This window comes from Rhinoderma darwinii, chromosome 2 (genome assembly GCF_050947455.1).
Source record: "Rhinoderma darwinii isolate aRhiDar2 chromosome 2, aRhiDar2.hap1, whole genome shotgun sequence".
NCBI classification, from domain to species: Eukaryota; Metazoa; Chordata; class Amphibia; order Anura; family Rhinodermatidae; genus Rhinoderma; species Rhinoderma darwinii.
Window position 1 is genome coordinate 338,468,021 of NC_134688.1, and position 10,657 is coordinate 338,478,677.

At 39.0% G+C, this 10,657-nt stretch overlaps 2 protein-coding genes across 3 annotated transcripts in view; both read right to left on the reverse strand.

Moving 5' to 3' along the window:
• Positions 1-5,298, reverse strand: part of LOC142741272 (C4b-binding protein alpha chain-like) — a 51,269-nt gene extending 45,971 nt beyond the window's left edge. For both annotated transcript variants that reach the window (XM_075850667.1, XM_075850666.1), the window contains exon 1: positions 4,961-5,298. In XM_075850667.1, the coding sequence (XP_075706782.1) occupies positions 4,961-5,018 (58 nt within the window). In that variant the 5' untranslated portion in view covers positions 5,019-5,298. The remainder of the gene's footprint in view (positions 1-4,960) is intronic.
• A 345-nt stretch (positions 5,299-5,643) lies between these two features.
• On the reverse strand, positions 5,644-9,173 carry LOC142741274 (uncharacterized). The gene is made up of 2 exons (XM_075850668.1): positions 8,129-9,173; positions 5,644-5,724 (listed from the first exon to the last, which is right to left on the reverse strand). Coding segments are annotated over exons 1-2 (855 nt in total). The 5' UTR covers positions 8,983-9,173; the 3' UTR covers positions 5,644-5,723.
• Positions 9,174-10,657: the final 1,484 nt, after the last annotated feature.

A 10,657-nucleotide genomic window follows, 5' to 3' on the forward strand; every position in this document is an offset into this window, starting at 1 on the left:
GAGATTAGGGGGTGGAGCCTCAACAGATATTTTAAAAGCATTGTGCGTTTTGACCGGTGACAGGGATAGACTGTCCTGCACTCTCTGAAACTATCAAACTATAAGGCCTGTTGTTCTTGAGATACAGATGGAGTGACCGCAATAAAAAGCCTTTCGGATTTACAGAGAAATGATGTGTGCAGTGCCAGAATGCCAAGCGGGGCGGACATCACTAAGGGCCGTAAAGAACCAATTTGCCAAGCAGGGCAGAAGCCAATGAAGGTTGTAGTGAGCCAAATTGCCAAGCAGGACGGACTCTGCTAATAATTGCTAATAGTTACATTGCCGGATGGGGCAAAGGCCGCTGAGGCCTGCTAGAGCAGGCTTGCCAGTTTGCAAGAGCAGAGCAAAGGGGGTAGTCTTCATCACCACCAACCAATGTGAATATAATTTCTGTTTATTACAGACTGTTATTGTATTAGTTACATTTAAGTTTATTGCCTCTCAAAGAGAAGTCCATCTACAGTAAAGAATGAGAATTTGAATTGCCAGTGCCTGCGACATTCTTGAACCATTATTAAGGGGGGCGATAAAGTTCTCCTAGAGTTGACTGTTAGGTTACATTTTACCCCTGACTGGTGGGCTGAGTGCGACTGTGGACCACCGCCAAATGCCCATCATCACTTGACATATTCCGCAAGATATGTCGCAAGACCAACCATAGGGTGCAATGAACATCAGGCGTGACAACTAAAGGAGCGGAGAGGGCTGGAGTGATAGGCCAGGCAAGTCGGCCTGAAAGACAGCAGAGTTTAGGCAGAGGCTTAGGCAGCCGCTCTGTGGCTGACCAGCAACAAGAACGCCCAGGGGCCACCACCAAGTTGGAGGAGGTGATCTGAAAGCCAGAGGGACAGAGGTTAAAGCTAGAAAGAGTTGCAAGAGTGATGTTAGCTGACCCCAGCACCAAGACGTTCCTACTGGCTCGAAAGCAAGGAGATGTGCAGAGATTCGACCACAGCCTATGAATTTGTGATGGGAGTTCCAACTTCATCTTTGTATATTGCAGGTCTCTAAGTGAGATATAATGCCTGAGAGACTGCATAATTTACACGTGGGAAAGCGGATTGAATACACTCTAGTTGAGGGGCCACGTGGGGCAGACGCTGCATGTGTCTCCAGGCGCTTGGCAGCATTGCAAAATCCAGATACACTGGCAGCATGGGATAGAGTGGAGGCACTGAAAAGGAGGAGTTGTACAACTTGGGCTGTGAGCAGATGGGATGTTAGTGTAAGAGACATTAGACTATCGTATGAGGGATTTGGACTGGAATGGGGACTATGGAACTAAAGGGGCATGAAGAGAGTGCCACAGGGCCAAAGGCTGGATCTCAACTAGGTTGGGCCCAGATGGGGTGCCAGTGTAAGAGATCATTGTAACTGTTATTTGTTGATGTTGTGGTGCCAGAGACAGCATTCCTTAAAAACCCAGGATCTGTAAGAGGGATAACAACCAGGGTTAAATGATGTGTCTTTAATGGCTGTGTGTTTTTCTACATACAGGTGGTGATGAATTTCCCAGGGGCAAGGAGTTTTAGCATGAGTTAATCCTTTATTGATGGCCGGTCTGGGAAGCAATGGAACGTGTGATCATGAGTACAGAGAAGTGTTACGGCACTGTTTTTGGAGACCCAGCTGAGCACAGTGCTGTTTTCTTTGCCTGGGACATGCTGCATAGGGGTACTTTGGGCCGGTGTGCCATTTTGGGGAAGGTGCCTATTGCACTAATTCTTAAACTTCTTAGACGTGCAAGCATGACCAAGTAGTCGAGTGAGAGGATGGGATAGAGCATCACCAGATAGTTTAAAAGGCCCCTGCCAAACGCCCTCTGAGAAACACCATCAGGGAGATTTATTAAGACTGGAGTTTTATATGCCAGTTTTAATATAAAGATAGCTGGAGTAAAATGTACCTAATTTAAAAAGAGCTGCACACCTCTTATGAAATTAGGCGCAACTCTGGCGGTCTGTACGCCTGAAAGGGAAATATACCCCGGCTACAAGCTGGCTTAGATTTCCGTTATAATTTATGTCAGTTTTAGCATACATTATAGTGAATTTGTCGGCCCTGGCAGGCCACGTCCTTTTGCTAAGACCCGCCGACTTTTTGTAAAAGTGCAGTGGCCCACATTAATTCAACAAAAGTCACAATTTTGTTCACAAATTGTGACTTTTGATGTTTTTGCGACTTTTCTTCACTTTTCTACATCACAACAGTGCTGTAGAAATGATAATAAATTCCCCCCACATGTTCCAAGCGTTTTTCCTGGTATTTTAGAAGTTCTTTACAGAAGCCTAATGGAGAAAAATGGCAGAAAGAAACCCATACCTAGAGCATGCTGAATTTTGATAAAAACTCCACAGATCCTTAAAATATAAAAAAAAAATAACACAATGGGGGAATTTTATAAATGCATTTGCACCATAAGCGTTAATAAGTCACAAATTATGGCAAAGGCCTCAATTGCACAATAATTTGTGTTTTTTTGCTATATTAACCTTCTGCCCGTTTTCAAAAGTGATGAGAAAAGGGGCAAAATTTAATCAGGGGGACAACAGAGGAGTTGCCAGTAATTTATGCCAGACATTGGTGTAAATTATGGTGCAAATCTTGCCTGCTCATAGCCAAAGGTACACCAAATTTATTTAGACAATTCTTGTCAGTAATTACGGCAAGGACTCTCCCATAGAAGTCTATGGGAGCTTCCATAAATACGGACGGCTACTGATGTGCATCCGTAAACCGTCCGTATTTATGGAAGCATTGCTAGGCAACACGTTGATGACATCATTTGCAACCTCCCTTTTGTTGTACGGATCCGTATATACGGATGGAATACGGATGCAATACCGACCATATTTACGGACACCCTTCCGTATATATGGATGAAATATGGATGACTACTGATCTGTATTTACGGACAGTATTTCAGGATAGATGGAAACAGTGTCGTGTGCATGGGGCCTAATACTTTGTTGAGTTATCCTTTGAATTTATGACTGCATTCAGTCTTTCTGGGTAGAAGTCTATCAGCATGGCACATCTTGACTTGGCAATTGTTGCCCACTCTTCCTTGCAAAAGCGCTCCAAATCTGTCAGATTGCGTGGGCATCTCCTGTGTACAGCCCGCTTCAGGTCACCCCACAGATTTTCAATGGGATTCAGGTATGGGCTCTGGCTGGGCCATTCCAAAACTTTGATCTTCTGATGAAGCCATTCTTTTGTTGATTTGGAGGTATGCTTTCGGTCGTTGTCGTGCTGAAAGGTGAAATTCCTCTTCATCTTCAGCTTTTTAGCTGCAGGTCTTGTGCCAATACTGACTAATATTTGGAACTGTTCATAATTCCTGTCACCTTGTCTAAAGCCCCAGTTCTAGCTCCAGAAAAATAGCCCTAAAGCATAATGCTGCCTCCGCCATGCTTGACTGTGGGCATGGTGTTCTTTTGGTGATGTGCAGTGTTGGCTTTGCTGCCAACATACCTTTTGGAATTATGGCCTAACAGTTCAACCTTGGTCTGATCAGACCATAACACGTTTTCCCACATGCTTTTAGGCAGACTTGATGTAGGTCTTTGCAAAATATAGCCGGGCTTGGATGTTTTTCTTTGTTAGAAAAGGCTAACGTCTTGCCACCCTACCCCACAGCCCAGACATATGAAGAAAACGGGAGATTGTTGTCACATGCACTACACAACCAGTACCTGTCAGAAAGTCCTGTAGCTCCTTTAATGTTTCTGTAGACCTCTTGGTAGCCTCTATGACCAATTTTCGTCTTATCTTTTCATCAAGTTTTGAGGATTGTCCAGTTCTTGGTAATGTCACTGTTGTGCCAAATGTAATCCACTACTTGATGACCGTCTTCACTGTGTTCCATGGTATATCTAATGCTTTGGAAATTCTTTGGTACCCTTCTCCTGACTGAGGCCTTTTATTAACCAGATCTCTTTGATGTGTTGTAAGCTCTTTACGGACCATGGCTTTTGCGGTCACATTCAAAAAATAAATTGTCAGGAAAATCCTAATAGAAGAGCTGAACTTTATATGGGGCTGTTTATATGTGGTTACTCAGAATCACTTTAACCCCTTAAGGACCGAGCCATTTTTCATTTTTTTCATTTTCGTTTTTCACTCCCCGTGTTCCAAGAGCCATAACTTCAATCAAGTGATCTGAGGGCTTATTATTTGCGGGAGGAGTTGCAGTTTCTAATGGCACCACTTAAAGTACCATATAATGTACTGGGAAACTGGGAAAAAAAAATCTTTGTGGGCTGAAATTGGAAAAAACTGCGATTCCTACATTGTCTTTTTGGTTTTCGTTTTTAAGGCTTTCACCGTGCGGTAAAAACGACAAATGAACTTTATTCTGCGGGTCAATAGAATTATGGTGATATGAAATTTATATAGTTTTTATATATATATATATATATATATATATATATATATATATATATATATATAGCACACAAGAAGACAGCAGCACTCACTAATGAATAATCGACCAGGTGCCCAGCAAAACGTCCCGATCCTAGGACGTATAATGATATATAGCAGAAGAAAATTTGCAGCACTCCAACATGAAAAAAATGGTGGTTTATTCAATCCAAACTAACAGCAACGTTTCAATCCTACAATAGGATCTTTATCAAGCCTAGTGACACATCTACTCAGCAAGTTTATATATGTTTGAGACTCTTTTACATAATTAGTCTCATTATAAAACAATCAAATACAAAGTGTATGAAAACAAACATCATATATTGTGTACGGTATCATCATAAACATAGACATGATACAGAAAATACAGAAGTGTGTATGTGACATCGTGAATAACAATACATAATAACAAAAACATTAAAAACAACTGATTACATTATAATCATTTATGCAGCAGTGGTGTAAAATCCATTGGCATATCCTCACTCACCAATCAGAACTTCAGACTCAACTACTCCATTCAAGTGTGTTGCAGCACTCTGCTGCATCCCTCGTGGTAATTGAAATTCGACACATCAGTGTAATCCCCCGAGGCGGAAGTAAATCATCACTCCGTAGCAGAGAGCATAGATCGCATCCATATGATGTAATGCGTGTCAATGCGTTCCACTGAGTAGCCCCATGTATCATGGCATCGTAAGTTGCTAAGCAACTGCTGTAACATTACTATAAACATCCATTGACACGGCTATGTCAGTCAAAAAGTCATGAATGTAAAAAATACAGATATATTAGTAAATGCTCCCTATAGTAAGTGATGGAGATATTAGGAATATCTAAAAGTAGCTTTATATCGGCTTTTAAAGATGATCCACACGTGGGTTCAAAGACCTCTGTATACAACCAAGTACTCAGAACGATCTTGTTCCCAGAGTTATGGGACCACATAGACACGTCTTCACGTGTCCAGGATGTCACATTATCCTCATACGTGTAACGGACCCATATTATCACACTAGTGATATGATATATCATAAGACAAAAGAATGCATGAGAATCCCTCTCGCTTTTAATATCTCTCTATCACTTAGAAACCTAATAGGAGACTAGAAACAATTCAACAAATAATAAACATATTTTATTGATGCAATAAGACTTGATGCATTGAACATAGCCCCGTCAAATATCATAGTACAATAACATTGAAAAATAATTAAAGAAGTTCCGAAGTTCTGTTGGGAGTGGTATTCCAATCTAAAAAAATACAAAACATAATTGTTTTTAGTATTTATAAGACATTGACAGTAAATATGAGATATAGATATTGATATTAATGTGTCAACAATCATCATACTGAAGAGAACATCAAGAGAACACGAGGGAACGGAGCTCATAAGGCTATTCTATCTACAACAAATTCTACATTAAGTCCACAAGGTTTTAAGGAGTTCAGTAAAAAAATCCATCTTAATTCTTTTTTGTGTAAAACCAGATGGCGATCACCGCCAAATTGTAATGGAGGAACATGGTCCAGAATCATAAATGTTAGATCCCTTTCATTGTGACCATGTTCCGAAAAATGTTTAGCTACAGGTAAATCAAGTTTCTTTTTACGTATAGAAAAACGGTGATTGTTTAGACGAGTTTTAAAGGAACAGGTGGTTTCACCCACATAAAGGAGGCCACAGGGACACCATAGCACATATATGACCCACTCTGAGTCACAGGTGAAATTGTGTTTAATTTTAAACTGTTGTCCAGTCAACGGATGTCTAAAAAATTCCCCTTTGCACATCAAAGCACAATTAACACATCTGTAACATGGAATATTGCCATGTTTTAGTGGTTTAAAAATAGGTTGTGTCGTTTTCTTATGATCTGGCATTCTGGTTTTCACCAGTCTATCTCGAAGATTTTGTGGGCGTCTATAGGACATAAGTGGATCATTATTCAATACATCAATGTGTCCAAATCTATTGCTAATAATTGGCCAATGTCTATTCATAATTTTGGAAATGTCTCCACTTCTATCATTATAAGTAGAGATAAATGGAATACGTTTCCGTTTTTCATGTGCTGACGGTTTTTTAGACTGCAATAAACTGTCCCTCGCTACATTATCAATCTTCTTTCTATGTGTCCACAGTAATGTTTTGGGGTAACCTCTTTGTAAAAAGTTACTAACCATAGTGTCTAAAGATATATCAAGATCCTCCTGTCTGTCGGTATTGCGTTTGGCCCTAATCATTTGGCTGTACGGCAAGGACCTTACCATACTTCTCGGATGGCAACTATCAAATCGTAACAGAGTGTTCCTATCGGTCTCTTTCGTGTACATTTTAGTTCTAATTATATTATTCACAATAGATACAGTAACATCCAAGAATTGGATATTATCCATAGAATGTATCATCGTAAATTGAATATCATCATCTATTGAATTAAGAAACCTATGAAAATCAATTAATGTAGTGACAGTGTCAGTCCAAATGAGGAAGATGTCATCTATGTATCGCCACCACTTCAAAACATGTGAGAAGTGGTGGGATACATAGACCGACCCCTCCTCAATGTTGTCCATGAAAATGTTGGCGTACGTGGGAGCCATGTTAGACCCCATGGCCGTTCCTTTCAACTGAATATAATAACTCTCTTTGAATATGAAATAGTTAGATGTCAAAATAAGTTCCACTAATGAAATAATAAACTCACAAGTAGCATTGTCATAGTCAGAAGTCAATAATTTACGTCGTACAGCATCAAGACCCTTGTTGTGATCAATCGAGGTATAAAGAGATGTAACATCAAAGGAGACCAAAATGGACCCCTCTGGTAGTTTTATAGATTTTAATTTCTGTAGAAAATCAGTGGTGTCTCTAATATAAGATTTGGAGTTAATAGCAAAATTTCTCAGCACTTTGTCCACAAAGATAGAGATGTTACTTATTAATGAGCCCCGGCCAGATACAATAGGGCGACCTGGTGGGTTCATTAAATCTTTGTGGATTTTTGGTAATATATATAAGCAAGGAGTAACAGGAAATTCAACAGTGAGAAATTTATGTAGCATTTGATCAATTATATCTTCATCTAGAGCTGTTTTAATAAGTGAAGTAATTCTTTTTGAAATATCCTGTCTAGGATCATTTTTTAGTACTCTATATACATTGGTATCTGCTAGTTGTCTGTAACATTCTCTCAAGTACATATCTGAATCCATAACCACGATTGCTCCACCCTTATCAGCAGGTTTTATAGTGAGATCATGGTTATGGATCAACTCATCTAATGCCACCATATCAAGAGTAGTCATATTAGGCTGTTTAAAGCTCAATTCACACGTTTGAGACCTAAGTAAAGCAATATCTTTCTGTACTAGTTCTCTAAAGGTTTCTATCGCATGTGATGCTATAGGAGGTTGGAACACACTCTTATTAAATAACCCCAGTTTATTAAGTGATAGTATCGGAAGGGTATCCTGTATTACTGTATTAACCGGTTGTGTTTCAAACCAGACCTTCAATTTAATAGATCTGACAAAACTGTAAATATCCAACTCTAATTGAAACCAATCAATATGCTGATTAGGGCAAAATGACAACCCTTTTGATAATAATTGTAATTGTGTATGAGACAATTGATGTTGAGAGATATTTACCACTGTGGTTTGGGCAGAGTCCTCTTGGTGCTGTCCTGCACCGGTTTCTGCCCTTTCTGATGAGTAGATTTTTGAAAACGGGTTCTTCCTTCCTCTGCTTCTCCTACGACCTGCTCGTCTGGTTTTCTTCTTTTTGATTTGTCCAGTGGGCTGGAATCTAAAAAATCTTCATTATTACTTGGAGGATATTTCTTAGTATGGAATTGATTACGGGAATCGCTTTTATTGAAAGCCGGTTCATTGCTTCTTTTGTTGTCACGTCTAAAGGCTCCATCAGCATAATTGAGAGAATTGTCCCAAGTGTAAACACGTCCCATAGAATAATCTGTTTGATCACGGAACCATTTCTTCTTTTTGGTTTCTTCTATATCCATCCTCACTTTATTGAGCGTCATACGTAATTTCTCCATGTGTACATTAAAATCATCAGTTTGCACCAACGTTTTGAGTGTGTTCTCCAAATCTTGTACTTTCACCCTTAAAGATCTCAGATCTCTCTGCAAAAAATCCATATTAAGTAATATGGTTTCCAAGGCATATTTGCTTGCGAGTTGCTCATTTTTATTCCTGAACTCTTCGTGTTGCATATGCATCGTTGGTTTAAGTAAAATTCTCATCCCCCGTGGGATCATGTTGTTTCTATAGTATTGTCCCAATGTGAGTAGATGTAATTCAACATTAATCAGACGTCGTGACTCAAATTCCAGATTTCTCTTGATGTCAGTAATAGAAGGAACACTTAAAAATGACACATCACCCTCCGCTCCACTCAGGATTCTTTCAATGTCCTCTTCAGTAAAAACAGCAGCAGTATTGGATGAAACATTCCCAGCAGGTATATTGACCTGCTCCATGTTAAACGAGTAAATGATGGTTGAAAAAACGTGGTGCAAGCTAATGGAATCCAGATATAGCACACAAGAAGACAGCAGCACTCACTAATGAATAATCGACCAGGTGCCCAGCAAAACGTCCCGATCCTAGGACGTATAATGATATATAGCAGAAGAAAATTTGCAGCACTCCAACATGAAAAAAATGGTGGTTTATTCAATCCAAACTAACAGCAACGTTTCAATCCTACAATAGGATCTTTATCAAGCCTAGTGACACATCTACTCAGCAAGTTTATATATGTTTGAGACTCTTTTACATAATTAGTCTCATTATAAAACAATCAAATACAAAGTGTATGAAAACAAACATCATATATTGTGTACGGTATCATCATAAACATAGACATGATACAGAAAATACAGAAGTGTGTATGTGACATCGTGAATAACAATACATAATAACAAAAACATTAAAAACAACTGATTACATTATAATCATTTATGCAGCAGTGGTGTAAAATCCATTGGCATATCCTCACTCACCAATCAGAACTTCAGACTCAACTACTATCTACTGATCCTAGACAGGATATTTCAAAAAGAATTACTTCACTTATTAAAACAGCTCTAGATGAAGATATAATTGATCAAATGCTACATAAATTTCTCACTGTTGAATTTCCTGTTACTCCTTGCTTATATATATTACCAAAAATCCACAAAGATTTAATGAACCCACCAGGTCGCCCTATTGTATCTGGCCGGGGCTCATTAATAAGTAACATCTCTATCTTTGTGGACAAAGTGCTGAGAAATTTTGCTATTAACTCCAAATCTTATATTAGAGACACCACTGATTTTCTACAGAAATTAAAATCTATAAAACTACCAGAGGGGTCCATTTTGGTCTCCTTTGATGTTACATCTCTTTATACCTCGATTGATCACAACAAGGGTCTTGATGCTGTACGACGTAAATTATTGACTTCTGACTATGACAATGCTACTTGTGAGTTTATTATTTCATTAGTGGAACTTATTTTGACATCTAACTATTTCATATTCAAAGAGAGTTATTATATTCAGTTGAAAGGAACGGCCATGGGGTCTAACATGGCTCCCACGTACGCCAACATTTTCATGGACAACATTGAGGAGGGGTCGGTCTATGTATCCCACCACTTCTCACATGTTTTGAAGTGGTGGCGATACATAGATGACATCTTCCTCATTTGGACTGACACTGTCACTACATTAATTGATTTTCATAGGTTTCTTAATTCAATAGATGATGATATTCAATTTACGATGATACATTCTATGGATAATATCCAATTCTTGGATGTTACTGTATCTATTGTGAATAATATAATTAGAACTAAAATGTACACGAAAGAGACCGATAGGAACACTCTGTTACGATTTGATAGTTGCCATCCGAGAAGTATGGTAAGGTCCTTGCCGTACAGCCAAATGATTAGGGCCAAACGCAATACCGACAGACAGGAGGATCTTGATATATCTTTAGACACTATGGTTAGTAACTTTTTACAAAGAGGTTACCCCAAAACATTACTGTGGACACATAGAAAGAAGATTGATAATGTAGCGAGGGACAGTTTATTGCAGTCTAAAAAACCGTCAGCACATGAAAAACGGAAACGTATTCCATTTATCTCTACTTATAATGATA

Excerpts from the sequence above, each read along its gene's own strand:
- LOC142741274 (XM_075850668.1), bottom strand. The coding sequence starts at position 8,982 with ATGGAGCAGGTCAATATACCTGCTGGGAATGTTTCATCCAATACTGCT.